The sequence below is a fragment of the Brachyhypopomus gauderio genome, chromosome 13, assembly GCF_052324685.1.
Source record: "Brachyhypopomus gauderio isolate BG-103 chromosome 13, BGAUD_0.2, whole genome shotgun sequence".
In the NCBI taxonomy this organism is placed as follows: Eukaryota; Metazoa; Chordata; class Actinopteri; order Gymnotiformes; family Hypopomidae; genus Brachyhypopomus; species Brachyhypopomus gauderio.
The window spans coordinates 2,852,901-2,873,084 of NC_135223.1; the positions used below are offsets into that span (position 1 = coordinate 2,852,901).

Consider the following 20,184-nt stretch of genomic DNA (forward strand, 5'->3'; position numbering starts at 1 on the left):
GTCGCGACCCTTGGATGGGTCGCTCAAAAATAAATGTTAATATATTTAATAAATTATTATATTAATTGATTATACTTTTATACTAGTATGATGGGAGACCACCTGGGAATACCAGGTGCTGTAAGCTTTTTCTCTTCTTAGCAATATGTTCTGCATTATTTTAAGCTGAAGTTCATTATGCAAAAAAACAAAGTTTTGCCCATTAACACACAAGGAAAAGAAAGAAAAGAAATGAAAATGTATTTGTCAGGATAGTTTTACTGGTTGTTGTCCTAGTTTGTTTTCTGATTTGTCTGGATAATGTATGCACTAACTCACTAATGTCTGTCATGCCTCAAGCTATTGAACCCCTTGCAGTGTTCAAGCACCTGGCCACGCAGCTGAAGTAGCAAGACATATTCAAGTAAAGTAGATATATAGGAAACTTTAGCTGGTGCTTTTTCTATGAGAAATGAGATGAGAAAATAATGAGAAATAGAACTGTTTGGAAGAACTTGTTTAATGAACTTGTTTAATTTATTCAAGAAGTAGCTTATTGCTGTAAATCCTGAAGCTGATCTTATGATGGTGGTCATGTCAATTGACCAGTAGTATGTGGTGGTGTTTTTCTTTATAGCTGATTGTGTGACGGGCAGGGTGAGCGAAACAAAAAGGAAGCGATCATGCCAAGTCTCAGAGAAAAAATATGGTTTAATAGAAAAAGTGCGCAAACCAAAACCCATGACTTAATCCAAATGAAGGATATAATAACCAGTGGTCAACTGGTACAAAGACAAGACATATATAGACAAACAAACGACCCTCAGGTGAGACGGATCGCGGGCTCCGCCCACCTGAGGGACGAACACAACGACAACTGCCGCTGTACCCGTGACTTGATCCAAATGAAGGATATTATAACCAGCAGTCAACTGGTACAAAGACAAGACATATATAGACAAACAAACGACCCTCAGGTGAGATGGATCGCGGGCTCCGCCCACCTGAGGGACGAACACAACACAATGACAACTGCTGCTGTACCCGTGACTTGATCCAAATGAAGGATATAGTAACCAGCAGTCAACAGGTACAAAGACAAGACATATATAGACAAACAAACGACCCTCAGGTGAGACGGATCGCGGGCTCCGCCCACCTGAGGGACGAACACAACACAACAACAACAACTGCCGCTGTAGATGGAGGCGACCGGTAGGGGACTTTCTTTTTTCTCAAACGGTGTCCATTTTTATCTATACATTTCAAAGAGAAGACAACAGATGTTATAAGTACTATTATTTTCTGTATATGAAAATGATAAGACTTAGACTCTGTACAGTTGTTGATTATCTTGTTCTTTACCTGCCCTTCATGATGATATCTTTAACAGACGATCGATCTTTTGGGGACACAAATTTGTCCACCATCTTGACAAAGTCCTTATTGGTGGCCAAAAACTTTATGCAACTATGGGCTTGGAATCTGAGGAGACATGTTTTTAAATTACTCTCATGGCTGATTGATCAATTCTATGTGTTGATGGACACAGTGCTGACTTCGGGGCCATAGAGAGCAATGGAGCTGTCTACCTCACTTCCTGTGCAGCGTCCAGAGCCAATCGGCTGATGGCGGACAGGAAGCGCTCCGTGAGGTCCTTGCCCGTGAGCAGTTTAGAAGCCCCCAGCAGCTGAGCGAGGCCTTCCATATGAAACGCTGTAGTCTTCCTCACAGTGGCGTTTCTGTGGCTGGAGGATTAAAGAGAAACACATAGTGAGAAATACATCTGGAGTTTGCAAGCACATGAACTCTGCTTCATTCTTACAAGAAAGACTAATGAATGTTTTGTCCTGCAAATAAATTGTTACTGCAAATCACTCCAGACTGCCCACAAAACTGTCCCGTCATTGATGCTACTGCTTGATAACAACAGTGCTCTGCTGTACTATAAATGTGCTTCTGTCTTCTACTAAAAGCCTCTTTTGACAATGCTGTTTATTTTGGTGGAAAGCCTGCATGATTGTGTTGGTGAGGTGATCCTACCTTAGTCCTCCGGTCAGCAGGGCATGAATGGACCTCCTGGCTGAGCAGCTGTGCACCATGGCACTGAGTGCCAGGTCCACATCCTCCCTGATGAAAGCGCTGCTCTCACAGGCCTTGTGCAGCAGGACGCGGGCGGCTTCTGCTGCCTCGGGGTCCATGGCCCTCCGCAGGTAGGTGAACATGTGCGCCAGCGTGGTCATGGCAGCACATGAAACCTTGGAGCGCAGGTTCTTCACCTGAGACAGTGGACACAGAAGAGAAAGACAGAGAGACAGGCAACAGTAAGCCTCAAGTTCCAGGCCAGGCCTCCACACCAATCTTATGACAAGAAATTCCTCTCTAAAGTATTCGAAATGGACTATTCCACAGGTCAGAACATCCAAATACATAAAATGGATCATGTCCAGTTGGAGTAGCAAATGGTGAAGCTCGTTCTCAAGCGCCTTGGCTTTGATTACAGAATATTTAGTTCATAAGCAGGTTCCTCACCTCCTCGAGCACGGCCAGGTACACGTTGTGGAGATTGGCCAGAAGGATATTGGCATGGTGTTGCACCAGCGAACGCACCAGTTTGAGCCCATTGATCTTCTTCTCCCTGTTCCAAAACACAGTGTTAGAACACGGTGTACATATCTGGTGTTATCACATCAGTAATGCTAAACAAGTTTCATCAATAAAAATCAACACATAAGCTATAGGCTATGTATTCCCTGTTAGAGTGCCCATTACTGATTATTTATGTTTATATTGCCAAAGCATGATATTTCCGTATTCTCAGGCATTATAGCTCTGTTCTGGCTGGGATAGCTTAGTGTAAACTTTGTTTGCTCGGTGTGAGGCAGACTGTCGGCTGGAGCTTGGTAAAAGCCTACCAGTCCTCATTCTCCAGCAGCTGAAATGCCTGGCTGAGGCCCAGCTCAGGTCTGGCCAGAGGCTGCTCCCTAACCAGGCTCAGAGTCTCTGCCACAGCATCCTTGTTCTGAGCAGGCTTGTAGGACGTCCCCAACCCCTGGCTGAACCGAGCCGCCTTCAGGCCGGCCTTGCCGCTGGCCGGGTTGCTGGGGGGTTCTGGCTGCTGCTCCTGACCGGATCCTGCTGCATTTGGAGCGGAGCGGTTACCTATAGCTTCACAACACGCCACTGTTATTTAACTTTCATTAACTTTCTGTTTCTGAAGCTCTACATGCAGGTTTCTTGTAAATATACAGTATTATAATTCATTACAGAAAACATCTATATTTGAGATACATGGGTAGCTGAGCACGGCCCCCGTGTTGAGCTTTGCTACTTCAGCTGATGGTTTCCAGGAAGAGAACTCACCTGGCACTTCACAGGCCTTCTCCACAGGCTTGGCCCGCTTGTACAGAGTCAGCGGTCTGGGGAGCCTGCTGGGTTTGGCTACCGCTGGTGGGGGCACGGGTGTCCGAATAGCGGGCATGAGCTCAACGGGCGTGCACGGGTCCTCCGGCCTGAAGGGAGACAGCTCCTTTCCGACAGCAGCCTGTGAGCCATGGATTCTGCGCACTCTCTGCTGCTTGTGCAGCGGTGCGCAGTAGCTCACTGAGGATACAGCAGAGTGGAAAGAGCCACTCTGACCGTTCCTCATGGGCTCCAGTCGGATGTTGTGGTTGATCCTGGTGGACTGGTGGAATGACTTGCCACATACTCGTTTTAGAATTGCCTCCTGTCTTTCTTCTTGACGTAAACTGATTTCCATCACCTTCTGAACACGGCCCGCCTGCAACTGCCGCTGCTCTCGCTCAATCATATCCAGCTGCTTGGAGGATGAGATTATGGGGTTTTGCAATGGGCGGTCCCGCATGTAATCCTGAAGTATGGGACAAAACACAGAAACCACATGTAAAATCATCTTATTTACATTATTTTAAATACCTCCCTGGTTACATTTACATATTGCACACTCTATAAATTGTTATATGATTTCCTATCACATATTTCACACCTGGATTAATTACACCTAAATTATATATAGAAATTCATTTATTTACAATACTTTTTTTAAACATGGAAGATTTTAACTGTTTAGATACAAATGTGTAGGTCTAAAGACCAATACATTAGGCTACATATATAATACAACATCCAAACACTCGAATTAGTGCTCTCATTTAACGTATCCATTCAGACTACATCGACACGCAAAACAGTAATCACACTGAGGTATGACACAATGTTGAATAACCAAATAATTTTCATCATGGAAAGCAGAGTTATAAATAACATAAACAGTTATTTGAAGTAGGGTACCTGTGTGGATGCGCCGCTGTTGCTGCTACAATCCGACTATGAAAACTTGTAATGCTGCTCAATCAAATCTCGAAAATCCATTTTGCACCATAAGATGATCTTTAATTTCTGTCGTTGTCCAACAAATGATTGTTTCTGGCTGTTGGAACGTCTCTTTAGATGTGAATCCATGTGACGTCACAGTCTCAATTACCTTGTCGACGTAGTTGCGTTTGTCCGCAAGAATCTAAAATAAAGTAGGCGGACTAGCGGTCACTCAGAGGATGTCTACTAAAATGTCTACTTGAAGTGTACCAATGTCTCATTCTCCATTCTTAAATGGCTTGAAAAACAAAGTGGCAAGCATTTTTACAAATATGCAAGGACCTGGATGTGTGGTTTGTTTTTTACTAAAATAGCATTCAGGAAGTTGTGTCCACTTAACAAAATGTCAACAAACTAGCTTGATATTCTGAAGCTACGCTTGTAAGCAGTTTGAGAAGTAGGCTATTTATTCAGTCAACATGTGGATGGATTGCTAGGTTAGCTAGTTCACGTTATGCAGTTGAACATCAGTATATCTGTAAACAGGGCTTAATTTGAGCCGGATCCTACCGGAACAGGATCCGGGAACTCTTTCATTTTGAAGGGTGCGTTCCGGGAACTGTCTGCCTCGATCCGGTAACTTTCAAGCCTACCAATTATAAGTTATGAAGAAATCTGTCTGCGTTGAACCAATTAATTGAACAAATAATTCTATTTAAACACAAGATCCACATTAAGGCTTCCTAAATCACTTAAGAGCTCTCCTTTTTAGCGATGCCTTTAGGCGTCTCCCCTATAAAGCTAGTTATACTTTCGCGAGTGACCGTAGCGCGCGACTCCACACACCTCGCGCGAAATTCAAAACTTTAAATTTAAGGCCTTAAAAGACTTAAAAACAGCCAGATTTTCATCCAAGGTCTTAAATTTAATTTAGTCAGTTCTTAAAATTTTACCTTAGTTAATTTTAGAGAAGTGTAGTTTAATCGGAACGTCCGGAAGTCAGTTATGTGTTTGTACGTGTTAATTAAACTACAAAACCCATAATAACCGCAGGCAGGATATGGCCCTTGCCATCAAAAGACTTCAGCGGACTCTAGCCATCACGCAATTTTGTGCCTCATCCCCGCCGTCTTCGCTATGGTCAGAACACCTGTTCCCGCTGGACTCCATCGCAGTATCACTAGCGCTTCGGCTAATGATATTCGGGCTACATTAGGATACAGTGATGGCAATGTTCCCTGGTTCGAATATCGCGAAAACTTTTTCGTGTGGACTAAACAAAATCGCATATATAGCTAGATTTGGCTTGGCAGACTTCATCAAGAGAGAGTTGATACGCGCTTACCGGGCCGTATGTGTTAATGTTCGATGAAAGCTTTAATTCAACCACACAATCCAAACAGCTGGATCTTCATGTTCGGTTCTGGAGCAATGGATATGTGCAATCGAGGTACATGGGCTCTCGTTTCATGGGCCATGAAACAGCGCAGGATCTACTAAAACTTATCAAAGTAAGTGATCCTTACTTATGCTCCACAGTCTTCTTTTCATTGTGTTAACCATTTATATACAATTAGGCTACAATACAAATACATCTCGGAACCATGTACTGTCCATGACATTGAGTTAGTGAAATGTTTCAATGCATGCTAAATCCCAGCTAGAGGAAATAAAAATATATTTACTGTATTAAATCATGTAAAATGTAAAAAAACACAACTATGCCCTGTAGATGGGTTATGTCATGTTTGTCATGTTTTGAAACATGTTCCACAGTCCCATGCTCTGTTTCATGGATTGCACATGGTTTTATTTACATTGTACTGATGTATTGCCTTTTAGTGGGCATATATACATATGGTAAACAGGTAGTGTGTCCCAACGTTTTCAATGTTAACATTCAAATTCATATTCAGCACGGCTAGACAAAGTAAGTTGGTTTCATCGGGATAATAAATAGAAAAGAAGGTAGGGGGTTAAAAAAGTTTTGTGTGTTTTAAGATACAAATGGCCTGGGGAAAGAAAATTCTGAGCCTTTATGTAATTAGTTAATTTTATAATTTAATTTATTTCAGTAATTTAACCAAAATGTAACCTTTAATACATTTTATCAGCTGCAGGGTGTGAGGATTTTGGTCAAACCATGCCTTAGACATACTTGAAGATAGGCTGAGTCTACATGTTGTTAAATGTATAATTTGTATGGTTATTTAATTTGATGCTGTACGTCTATCTTTTTATTTCTTATTTTCCAACAAGGAGGTGGAGGCAGAAAACATGCAAGAGGACACAATTGTCACACACAGACTCATATGTGACTGTCACAATGCATGGAGGTGTCACAGGTTCCCCTCACCAAGGAACTCTTAGCGTCTGTGGGTGTAGCCCGGTCAAAATACAGACTCTTTCTGGATCAGGAACGAATCAGGAAAGGAAAGGAATCCCAGAGCCAGAAAAGAAAACTGACTGAGCAGTCTTTAGAGGACCTTAAGTAAAGGAAGAAAAGCTTGGAAGACGTGTCCACCTGTCTTGCTAGAGAGGCAGATTCTCTTGCAGAAGAAGCTGAGGGCAAGACTGGATCCAAGATGGCTCAGCTTCTTTCCAAGTCAAATGCCCTGAGAAGGGCATACAAAGAAAAGCTTGCCCAAGTCAAAATCCTTGAAACTGAGATTGGTACTGAAAAGGAAGAACTCGGAGATATGTAGGGTGAGGTTGTATGTAGATATGCTAGTGTTGTGTTGGTAAGGTTGCTTTTTAATATTTTTTATTAAACTAAATTATTTTGGGTTTTTTTTTTTTTTACTAAATTATTTAGTTTTAATTGAAATACCAGGTCAGCTAATATAATTGATAACCTTTTACAAAAAAACATCTGAATATACTGAAAGTCATGTCACAGATTCCAAATTTTATCATTTCCTTTACTATTTTTATTTATTCATTTATTCAGCATTTCAGATGTTGGTTGTATAAACAGTGGTATGAGAGTTCAGCTCGACTGGTGTGCGTGGTTAATATTGACACCAAAATATGATAGCGGAAGCAAGGTGTATACTGCTATTGTTTATTATTGTGTCTGATCTTTATTCAGACTCTTGCCTCTTTGGGACCAGTTACAGGTATGCAATTAATCTAAACACAGATTAAAAATAAATTATATATTATTATAAATTCCATTGTTATAGAAGATGTGAGGTTAAAGTCTATGTAAATAAAACATCTATCATCAATTACATTTAGGCAAGGCTAGTTTATTCATGAACTTGTCAGATAGAGATCTAATTAAAAAAATGACAAAAGTGCTAAGAGTTCAAATTAAACATATTAATACGTCCTGTTTCTCTGGAAACTTTGTGCACTTCACTTACATTTTTATGTCTTTGTGTATCCAAGTACACTGCAGTTACTTTGATTTACATGGTTTACCGGGATTTACTCAGATTTGTGTGTATGTGTTTGTGTGTGTATACATATACAGTTAGGAAGCAACACTGATTGTGAATCAATTTCACCTGCTGTTGTGCAAATGGAACGGACAACAGGTAGGAGTGAGAGGCAATTAGCAAGACAATTAGCATTATAAAGGAGTGGTTCTGCAGATGGTGACCACAGACCTTTTCTCTGTTCTCATCCTTTTCAGGCTGGTGTTTTGGTCACTTCTGAATTTTGTCAGTTCTCTCACTATAGAGGTAGCATGATGCGGTGTCTACAACCCACAGATGTTGCTCAGGTAGTGCAGCTCATCCAGGATGGCACATCAATGTGAGCTGTGGCAAGGTTTGCTGTGTCTGTCAGCACAGTGTCCAAAGCATGGAGCAGATACCAGGAGACAGGCCAGTACACCAGGAGACATGGAGGGGGCGTAGGAGGGCAACAACCCAGCAGCAGGACCACTACCTCCTCCTTTGTGCAAGGAGGAACAGGAGCAGCTCAAACTGTCAGAAACAGACTCCACGAGGGTGGTATGAGGGCCTGACGTCCACAAGCAGGGCTTGTGCGTACAGCCCAACACCGTGTAGGGCGATTTGCCTTTTGCCAGAGGACACCAAGATTGGCTGATTTGCCATTGGTGCCCTGGACTCTTCACGGATGAGAACAGGCTCAGACTGAGCACATGTGACAGAGGTGAGGAGAACGTACTGCTGCCTGCAACATTCTCCAGCAAGTTTAATCCTTTAATTTACTTTAACAAAGGCTTTCAAAGCCACACCTTCACCAATGTAGCTAAATTAGATTACACCTTATTCCTCTGATTTATTGGTTTGGTAAGGTTGAGCTGTCTCACCTTCTGTCCATATACAGGCACCAGGACCCCTCTGGCTTACGATGACCAGCAACAACAACCAATAAACAGGACTTATTGCCCCTGACCAACAGACTTTCGGCTCCTAAGTTTTTGGAATGCAGGAACCTTCTACCAGCCTGTTTGACATATGTCTCAAAATTCCACAAGCCTTTAATGTACCCAGAACCTACATTTGCTATGCACATTCTAAAGACACAAGGCACTTCCACATGAATTTATGTGCAAGAGCGATCAATATGTTTAATCAATACATCTTTCACAGGTGCCTGAACTCTCCTGGGCATGGACTTTACCAGAGCTTCACAGGTTGCCACTGGAATGCTTTTCAACTCTTCCATGACATCATGGAGCTGGCGGATATTCGAGACTTTGCGCTCCACCACCTTCTGCTTGAGGATGCCCCAAAGATGTTCTCCTCAGTTTAGGTCAGGAGACATGCCTGGCCAGTCCATGACCTTTACCCTCAGCCTCTTCACTAAAGCAATGGTCATTTTAGAGATGTGTTTGGGGTCATTATCTGCCCTGCGACCCAGGTTCCAAAAGGAGGAGATCATGGTCCCATCAGACCATAGGACATGGTTCCAGTAATCCATGTCCTTTGTTGACATGTCTTCAGCAAACTTCTTTCGGGCTTTCTTGTGTACAGACTTCAGAAGAGGCTTGCTTCTGGGGTGACAGCCATGCAGACCAATTTAATGTAGTGTGCAGCGTTTGGTCTGACCACTAACAGGTCCCCCCCCCCCCCCCACACCTCTTCAATTCTCTGCTGACAGCACTCCTGCGCAGATCTTTCAAAGACAGCATTTGGATGTCAGGCTGAGCATGTGCACTCAGCTTCTTTGGATGACCAACGCAAGGTCCGTTCTGAGTGGACCTTGCGCTTTTAAAATGCTGGATGAATTTGGCCACTGTGCTGCATCTCAGTTACAAGGTGTTGGCCATCTTCATGTAGCGGAGCAATTTGTCATTTAAGATCCTCAGAGAGTTCTTTGACATGAGGTGCCATGTTGGAGCTTTCAGTGACCAGTGTGAAAGCAAGTCACATGACATTTTGGAGTGAAAATAAAAAGCAGTGCTTAATTTGGACATTTAGCGGTCTAGTCTTAGAGGTATATTCACTTTTGTTGCAGGTGGTTTAGATATTAATGGCATATAGCAGGGGTAATCAACTATATTGTTCCGCGGGCCAAATTTGGCAGATAGCTCTGACCTGCGGTCCGGGGGACAGGAGGGGGGTGGCGAATGTAAGTTGTCGAGCAGGGGGTGGCAAACGTAAGTTGTTGAGCGGGGGGGCAACGTAACACTCGTGACGGAGTGTTTTTTCAATAGCGCAATAGAGAATTTAAAATAAATTCTCCCGTCAAAATTAAGAAATATTTTTAACAATTTATTCTGGGTCCGGTTGGGATGGCATTTGGGTCCGTATCCAGTTAATCAGGAATGAGATTGGGTCCGGACAGGACTGCGTTCGGGTCCGAATCTGGACTGCGGTCCGCCTGTTGGTGACCTCTGGCATATAGCCTACCTCTGTTACAGACAATGCCAAATTGCAAAAGAGCAAAACTGTCATGCAGTGGAATCCAACAGCGGAATCCATTGCGGTTTTAGAGGCCAACGAGAAGTTCTGGTTCGCATGAAAATAATAAAACAATAAAACTCACCAACAAGTGAGACAGATGGGAAAAACACCGCAGCAGATGGTGGGGCGAAAACACAAACAGAAAGTATGCTGGAAACTCAACAAATTTCACTTGTGAAAAACACATGGGAGAAAATACCAAACATAAACACAAAAGATGCAGAATACTAAACGTGTAAAAGAGAACGAAAATCAATAAACAACAAAGGACGGCAGGGGAAGTAACTGGCTGGCAGGCAAATGCCGCAAAGAACAAAAAACTCTTCCCAAAACAAAACCAAACTGGATAGGAAGAATAAGAGAGGGAGGAAAACTTGAGGGAGGCCAGGAAGCAGCCAAGGAGTAAGTACTGAAATAAGTACAGATTCAGAGAGAGAGGGAGAATGGTGAAGAGACACCAAACGCAACTGGAGACCAACGCGAGAGAGAGAGAGAGAGAGAGAGAGAGAGAGAACTGGCTGGCAAACGCACGCCATGAAAACTAAATCATTCAGCTGCCACAACTCTCTCCCTAAAGTAGGGAGGGAAACAGATGAACCTCCCCATGATTAGTTAAAATTTAATTTTAACTAATTTAAATCCCATGTTTAGCTCCATATTCGTTTCTTATGTTCATTTGTCTTTGCATTCCATGGTGTGTTTGTTTTGTATTTGATACCAGTTGATATATTTGTGATTTTTTTTGTGTAATCAACTACACAAACTTATGCACTTGCATCCACGCCTGCTTTGGCCTGCTCACCTCCATGGTTACATCTGAAGTGTGTTTATCTATGAAGACCTGATGTTAAGTATTTAAATGCTCCCATTTTTATGTGCTGATTTTTGTATTTTTCCTGTAGTGTACTAAGCTTAAGTTGCTTGAAGATCATTTTCTCAATGGTTTTCTGAATGAATGGCATATTTTGAAATGAGAATGTAATTAATTAAGAGAACTGCATTCAGATCTTTCTTTTATAAGAGAGGCTTCACAGCAAAACACTTGACAAAAGTGAATTATCTGAAGTATTTAATTTATTGAGTGAATGGTAAAGTGTTGAGGCAGCAAGTGGATGATTTGAGGTAACTGAGTGTATTGATTAATTGATTAGTGTATGCTCCAAGCCACATGATACAAGAGACCAAAAGATCTGACAAAGCAATAGAAGCTGATATGTTGAAACCTTCTGAGATAACATGGTGTGTGACCATGACGACCAAGTGTATGCTCCCAGAAATGACCAACGCAGAAAAGCTTATATTAGAAAAGTTTCTTAAAAGTAATCATGTATCCCTCAGACTCAGGAATACATGGAACCATATTTATCTCTTCATATTTATCATTCAGCTGTTCCTCTTCGTAAACCTGGAGACCACCAGCAATAGAAGGTGTTTCAGAGAAGGCAACGCTTCTGTATTCAGCAGCAGCCAGCTGGGCTTGGAAGCCTGAACATTTAGCACTTCAGACCATCCATCAAAACATCAGAATCCTTAAAGGTAGTTATATATCCTTCTCCATGTCACCTGCTACCAAACCAAGGAAGATCTTCCATACCTAAAAGTAGTGCTAGGTACCTCAGAGCACACATCTAGCAGACGCTCTGCAAAAGAAACAGACATCTTGGAGATGTGCCACTACCTTCTTTTAGTCAAGTCTCTACTGCTCTCAGAATTCCAGTACATCTGGGGCTTTGGTGGGAATTGGCAGACATTGGTGGAGAAAATGCTATGGCTAGAGTCATGATGGATATGGACAATGTCTGTTATTTTTTACATTATCAATTGCTTATGTCATATTTATCAAAATATGTATGTACTGATTGTCCATTGAATTGTCTTACCCTCCAAAACATTTAGTCTTTAGGTCATTGCATTCAAAAGTGCTGAACATGTTGTCATAATGTCTAAGACATCATTTTACTTTTTTTTTTGTTGTTGTTACATTTTGGTAATTTTATCCTAACTTGATTAAATTTGTCAGACCTGGAGTCACTACTCGTGGGATCAATAAAGTTTATCTTACCTCCATCGGCCACCAGAGGTCACAATCACCGGAATTTTAGGAATCAGCTATTTTCTGTCAAAATTAATTAGAACCAGTACTAAAGACCGTCTCCCCCAGCCCTACCTCGCAAAGTACTGCCACCTCCTTAGGAGTGACTACTGAGCGTATTCCAAGTGAATTTTCTTATTCTTTCCGGTACTTGATCTCATTCTGGTTTTGTCGTTTGCCCTCCGGTACTTCTGCCTTACCTCGCCTGAGTCCTCGGATCTGGCTGCTGGTGTCCTGTCTTCCCGTGGCCTGTTTCTCCCTCGCTATTCCCTTTTTGTGTATTTTTGTCCTCCTTTAATTAAATGAACTCTGCTTGCACACTCTGCTCATGGATCCTCATTCACAGCCTGATCACCAGGCGTTACAAAATTATTTGCAGGTTAACATTCAGTTACAGTAAGAAAGGGAATTTGTGAAGGTTTAGATCAACCAATAGTCTTAACCACAGGTCAGAGGAGCATCTCATGAACCTGTACTGCAATTGGAAAACATTTATAGACGATAAACACTGCAGTATCACAGAGTCTCATAATGGAAACATGAAGCCATGTACAGGGTAAACAGCCAAGAAGAGGGTTAAGACTGTGTGGTGTAAGGCTGTCTTCAACTATGTCTTCAATCATTCAAACATTTCATAGAGAAAACGTATGTAAATTCAGAAATGTGGTCTCTGCTGTAATGCTGCACACTGACAAATTCTGACGTTATTTAATTTTTTGTATTGCATTTTTGCATTCTTATACCATATAGGACATCAAAATGAGCTCATAGGGGGGCCAGAGGTTCCATTTTCACACCTCAACAAGAGGAAGCTGTATGTGCTCAGGTTGTTTTGAATGTGTAGAGTAAGTTTCTAATGTTGTAGTTTTTCCTGTCTGAATTTCAATCAGATTTGTTTTTGTCAACAAATTGCAGTGTGAACAATACAGTCAAACAATATTGCTGTACAAAATTGATTTCGGGCCAATTTCTTTCTATCAGTCTCTCACATACAGTCATGTGTAACTTTGTGTTCTGTGTAAGTTTGTATTTTGTGTGTAACGTATTGTTTCATTTGATATATCACAGAATGTGCAACGTTCTTGAAATCAAAAACGTAGCTATAGCTTCCATCAGAATATACAGTCTGCACTGACTGTGACTTATAGTTCCACTGACAACATGGGTACGTATTTTGACTGCTTTGTTCATAGGCGATGGCACACAGACTAGATATTCTGATGGCACTGACAAATTGATTGACCTAAATATTTGCTTTTGAGGCAAAAACAAAGAAGAGTGAAGTATGTGCTTTTGCAGGTATTTCATTGAATTTTGCTGTTTGTTTTGAGAAATGCACTTGTTGTGATGCCAATGTAAACCATGATGTGAGAAATGTACCAAATCGACTGAGAAAAACTGTAATTTTGTTGAAATATTGTATGGTTCATTGAACCTGAGAATTTTGGCTAACAGCAGTTTCAATTAACTAATTAGATGCTTTCTTTGGAGCCCAGAAGATGGTGCTCTGTGCTGAGATGACAAAGAAACTAAAGCCTCAAATGTGAAAGGCCAAAATAAACCTTAACTGGCTCACAACAACAGAACTTCAATGTCATGTTGTCATTACAGTAGTATTTGTATTGGTATTACTATTACTATTATTACCCTAGATGTGACTATGTGGCCCTGAATCTGCCAAGTATCACATGCATATTAATATTGATGGATTTTTTAAACATAATACTTCATTTCAAAGATTGAGAAAAGTAAAAATAAACCTTGTGCCATAGGAGATATCAACCACTTCATTGCTGCGTTGTTGACCTTTGCCATTACAGAGAAAGAGGGAGTGAGACACTAACTAGCCACATGATGATGTGCTGTTTCAAGCATTTAGGAAAGCAACTTCTAGTTCAACCTTACTCTGAGTATCTTGCTTTCAAGAACATCCTATGATTGTAAAGACCATGTTCCACCAGGTCAGTCTCCTACAAGCCTTTCCTGTGACACATCAAATCAAATCAAATATATTTGTATAGCGCTTTTCACAACACATGTTGTCACAAAGCGCCTTACAAGATTGACAAGGTTAACAATACTATAGGTCCAAATCCCTAATGAGCAAGCCAAAGGCGACAGTGGCAAGGAAAAACTCCCTAGATGGTGGGGAATAGGAAGAAACCTTTGGAGGACCAAGACTCAAAAGGGAACCCATCCTCCATTGGGCGGCCCGTTAACACACAAATACACAAGTTACAAATAAATCACACAATCAGGCTAAGTATAAGGTAACTAGAATGAAAGTTCTGGGTGTTGATATTGTCAATGTAAATGTCTTGTGATGAACGCCAGGTTTTCATTCCGTGTCGGAGCGATGACACTGGTATTGTAGACTCCAACTGCAGTGTTACTCCCCAGGTGAACCTCGGAGAAGAAAGATATGTGATGTGGTAAATATGTAACAGATTATTCAAAGGCCAAACTAAACAAATAAGACACATATGGCATGGGGTAATATTGCAACCCCATGTAGGCAGTGACACACAAAAAGAGTAATTCACAAATGGTAACCAAAATGCTAATTCTAAAATAAAAATAGCAGGGAGAATCCCAGAAGAAGAATAAATGCCATGCACAAAGGATGTATTATACAGTATCTATACAAACTGGTTTTAGCTTCAGGAGTGGCATCAGTCATCACAACAAATAAAAACCTCACTGAAATCATAATACCTTAAATAGGCTAACCAAAACAATAGATACAATAATACACTGACTCCCTAGCCAAAATATAAACACCCAACGGAAGCTACTCCCTAATTATCACTAGACACACACACAAAATACACTATGTACAAACATGCACCGGCTACCAGAGTAAGAGGTCAATGCTGAGCTCAAAGTACAAAACCGGAAACAGGTCTATGACAGAACAAGCTGTCAAAGTGGTCTTTAGAGTTTACCTCCACAGCAAAGTGAAGTGAAACTCACACAAAGAGCTCTAGATCCCAAACATATGAGCACTGTGCAAGAGAGACCTCATCCAGAAACAGATCTGCTGTGCCAGTGGGCCTGCACCACTCAATCAACCACTGGTCACCTACCAATAGAGCTGAGGTCTGAAAGCAGTGACTTACGTGATGCTGATGCTCAGGAAAGAGTCCTTTTGCTATTGTGACAATGTGTGTCAAAGGCCAATTTGCTTACAAATATTAGCAAGTTGAGAGTCCTGAGCGTACTATGCAGAACTATGGAAGTCAGGATGATCTATCAGATCCCTCATACCCTACACCACGAGAGTCCTGAGCGTACTATGCAGAACTATGGAAGTCAGGATGATCTATCAGATCCCTCATACCCTACACCACAAGGATCAAAAAGTGAAATTAGAACTTACACATGATCTTATGGCAGCATGTTGAACTTGGAGAATGAATTCATTCAGCTCTCTAAGATCTCTTTGCCAACGTGTTCTGCCCACCCTCAGATAGACCTGTCCTCTTGTATCCAAAGTATTCATGTCTTCTGGCGTTTATTGGAGAGACCTTATGACTCTGTATTTCTGAACAGAAAGCAGGGTTGGACAAGTAGCATTCCTTGAGGTTAAGTCCAGAATCGTAACAAAGCATCAGTAATCAATGCCAAGACTAGACATCTGCATTGCCAACACTGGTGCACATCTTGGAGAGACCCAAAAGGAACTCCCCATATCAATCCACAGTGTTTCCCACTGGACTGACTCTATTACTGTCCTACACGGGCTGTCCAAATAATCTCAATACAAACTATTTGTTGCTACCAGTGCAGCTGACACAAGAGATGAATCACTACAGCTATATATCCTATGGAGACAAAATCTCCCCAGACAATCCTGCAGATTCATCACATGGTGAAACACTAACTCATAGGTGAATGCCACTGGAGTCAAGGCCTTTCCTTCTTACAGGAGCCTGACGCAGCATGGACAGCTATGGCAGATCTCATCTTTTCTGAAGAACTAGTGGTACTGTGCTAGTGGACATATCTGACAATCAGTCAATTCCTGATGCACAGGCATGCGGCACTTGCAACGAGCTTGTGAAAGTCACTGTCTATCACTCTGTAGCCAAAGCCCTAGAGAACCTTACTTGTGATGATTACAAGAATACTGAAGTTTACCTGAATATTTGAGCAGCAGTGGGTCAGGCCATTTCTCCAAAAAGTAGATCAAAAATGTCTGAAAAATCAAAACTTGGGGGATGGTTTCATAAATGTGACCATCTCAAACTGGATGTGCTACACCCAGTGGTCCTCAACATCCCATCACAAAATGGATTATTCAGACTTTGATGTTCACCTTTGTCATCTAGTCTGGAAAAGACTTTTCTGGAAAGAAAAGAAGTTGTACATGAGCACCAACATATCTGCACATATTATAGAAAATGACATTCCTTGTAAACCAGAAAATCCCTAGGAACTTCACTGTTTTATTGTTCATCAAGACAAATTAGATTAGAGAACAGAGGTAACTCTGAACTGCAGGAAACATTCCATGTACTAGATTAGAATATTCATGGTAGTCCCAGCTGACTCAGCTAACACACTGCACTTTGGATGTTCTAAGGAGATGGAGATTTGACTAATTAAACCAGCTTTGTATATCACTCTTGGAACTCTAACCATCAGAGAAGAGCAATACATAACCCTTCTGATGGAGGTAGAACGAATAATTAACTCTAAACTTTTGGGTTATGTTTCTTCAGACATAGCTGAGGATGATCAACATTCTCTTGATGTTATGGTCTAATGAGTGGTAAATAATTTTTTTAAAGGCCACATTTAAAAAGCTTGCCCTGTCGCACACCGACAAAACTCGAAACTTAAAACAAATAGCACATAAATTAGAGCAGAAATGGCGATCGACTAAGCTGGAAGTATTGCACTGTGCCTGGAAGGATAGCCTTATTCACTAAAGCACACTCAGCATACTTAGCCTCATTGATTGAGAATAATAAAAACAATCTTAGACTTTTTAGTACTATTTCTAAACTTACAAAAAATCTAAAAATTTTATCATAATAAAATGAGAATATTAGACAAAATATAAAACCTTTTATAGGTAATTCATCTGGTCTGTCATCTGAATTGGTTGATATTAAATGGAATTTTGCATTAGAAGAAATGCTTGAAACTTTTCATCCACTCCCACAACCAGAATTGTAGAAAAATAATTTAATTGCTAAATTGTACTACTTGCACAATAGACTCAGTTGTCACTGAACCTCTTCTAACGGTAGTTAACTCATCCATTACAATAGGTCACATGCCCAAATCCTGTAAACTAGCGTTCATCAAACCTCCGATCAAGAAACCAAATCTTGATCCAACTGTACTATCTAGTTATAGACCCATTTCATACCTATCATTTATATGCTCATAGAAAAAGCTGTGGCCCAGCAATTATATGTGATTCCTATACAGATATAAGCACATATATATATATATATATATATATATATATATATATATATATATATATATATATATATATATATATATATATATATATACACTGCTCAAAAAAATAAAGGGAACACTTAAACAACACAATATAACTCCAAGTCAACCACACTTCTGTGAAACCAACCTGTTCAGTTAGGAAGCAACACGGATTGTGAATCAATTTCACCTGCTGTTGTGCAAATGGAATAGACAACAGGTAGAAATGAGAGGCAATTAGCAAGACCCCCCCTATAAAGGAGTGGTTCTGCAGGTGGGGACCACAGACCACTTCTCAGTACCTATGCTTTCTGGCTGATGTTTTGGTCACTTTTGAATGTTGGTGGTCCTTTCACACTCGTGGTAGCATGAGACGGACTCTACAACCCACACAAGTGGCTCAGGTAGTGCAGCTCATCCACGATGGCACATCAATGCGAGCTGTGGCAAGAAGGTTTGCTGTGTCTGTCAGCGTAGTGTCCAGAGGCTGGAGGTGCTACCAGGAGACAGGCCAGTACACCAGGCAACATGGAGGAGGCCGTAGGAGGGCAACAACCCAGCAGCAGGACCGCTAGCCTGACTGCCATTATGTACCGAGATAAGATCCTCAGACCCCTTGTGAGACCATATGCTGGTGCGGTTGGCCCTGGGTTCCTCCTAATGCAGGACAATGCTAGACCTCATGTGGCTGGAGTGTGTCAGCAGTTCCTGCAAGATGAAGGCATTGAAGCTATGGACTGGCCCGCCCATTCCCCAGACCTGAATCCGATTGAGCACATCTGGGACATCATGTCTCGCTCCATCCACCAACGTCACATTGCACCACAGACTGTCCAGGAGTTGGCGGATGCTTTAGTCCAGGTCTGGGAGGAGATCCCTCAGGAGACCATCCGCCACCTCATCAGGAGCATGCCCAGACGTTGTAGGGTGGTCATATAGGCACGTGGAGGCCACACACAATACTGAGCCTCATTTTGACTTGTTTTAAGGCCATTACATCAAAGTTGGATCAGCCTGTAGTGTGTTTTTCCATTTTAATTTTGTGTGTGGCTCCAAATCCAGGCCTCCATTGGTTAATAAATTTGATTTCCATTGATAATTTTTGTGTGATTTTGTTGTCAGCACATTCAACTTTATACAGAACAAAGTATTCAATGAGAATATTTCATTCATTCAGATCTAGGATGTTATTTGAGTGTTCCCTTTATTTTTTTGAGCAGTATATATATATATATATATTTCAATAAGTTTGTAGAGCTCAATCATATTCCCTCCAAATGCACAAAAGTGAAATATGGAGTCCCGCAAGGCTCCATTTTAGGACCACTATTATTTACATTATACATGCTAAAATTGGGCTTTCTTTCACTGCTATGCAGATGACACTCAACTTTACATATCAGCCAATCTGTAATGCGAGGAAGGCAGGCAGAACGAGGCGAGTGCGTTGTGTCACACACACACTTTTATTTAAACACGTAATGTTGGCGCAAATAGCGCACGTCACCATAGAACATTGCAAGACAAACGTAGCATATAGCTTCAAACAAAGACGAGCACGAGACACTGTGCGAACGCACATTAAATAGACAAACCACATAAGCCCCAAGTGATCACGAGATGAGCCACAGGTGAGACCGATGAACACACTCACACACAACCACACCCACGGAAACACATAAATGGGCATATCCAGACGTAGACAACGTGAACACACGCCCAAATGGAGGGGTCCAGAGCTGTTCCGTGACACAATCCTGATGACAAATGCAGATTAGGGAAAATTGAGGTCTGCGTAAGAGATGTTAAATGCTGGATGTTGCTAAACATCCTCCAACTTAATGGTGACAAAACAGAGGTTCTCCTTCTAGGCCCAAATGCTGCAAGAGAAAAAATACCAGATCTAATGCTAAGAGCCTTTTCTTATAAGGCCCCCCAACTATAGAATAACCTTCCAGAATGTGTCCGAGACTGTGACACAGTCTCGATCTTTAAGTCTAGGTTGAAAACGTACTTTTTTATTTTTGCATGTGGTAATTAATGTGTCATCTTAGATAAAGGTTACAGATCTAGGGGTTCGTGAATTAAGGGTTTTATGGGAAACTGGAGCGCTGGTTCTGTCATCGTCACTGTACGTGATCGCTTAAGTTTGTTGACGGTGTAGTGGATGGATGCCAATGTCTCAGGATGCCTCCAAGTCTGTGTTACCTTCTGGTTCTGCCCATTTATTTAGGCTGTAATTATTTAATGCCGGAGTTGCTGCCACACTCCACAAATGTTTAAGTATCCTCTGACCCACATAATTGTCCCTCTTTTCTTTTTCCAAATGGCTGCCCTCCTTCCCTGAGAAATACTGAGATGAGGAGACATGAGCCTTTCCTGCTATCCACCCTGGGCCAGTAACCGCCTTCCTAACCAGCTATGGATGAAGGA

At 41.5% G+C, this 20,184-nt stretch overlaps 1 protein-coding gene and 1 long non-coding RNA gene across 2 annotated transcripts; one reads left to right on the plus strand and one right to left on the minus strand.

The window, feature by feature from the left end:
- Positions 1-672: 672 nt before the first annotated feature.
- Positions 673-4,992, minus strand: LOC143473694 (TOG array regulator of axonemal microtubules protein 1-like). The gene is made up of 8 exons (XM_076970794.1): positions 4,291-4,992; positions 3,343-3,850; positions 2,895-3,117; positions 2,512-2,617; positions 2,023-2,258; positions 1,572-1,727; positions 1,345-1,464; positions 673-1,235 (listed from the first exon to the last, which is right to left on the minus strand). The coding sequence occupies exons 2-8, from the start codon at positions 3,842-3,844 to the stop codon at positions 1,232-1,234; spliced, it is 1,347 nt and encodes a 448-aa protein (XP_076826909.1). The 5' UTR covers positions 3,845-3,850; positions 4,291-4,992; the 3' UTR covers positions 673-1,231.
- Positions 4,993-7,720: 2,728 nt separating this feature from the next.
- LOC143474430 (uncharacterized) lies at positions 7,721-8,814 on the plus strand. The gene is made up of 3 exons (XR_013120768.1): positions 7,721-7,856; positions 7,955-8,439; positions 8,617-8,814. It is a non-coding gene; the product is annotated as an uncharacterized LOC143474430 (long non-coding RNA).
- The last annotated feature ends 11,370 nt before the right edge of the window (positions 8,815-20,184 follow it).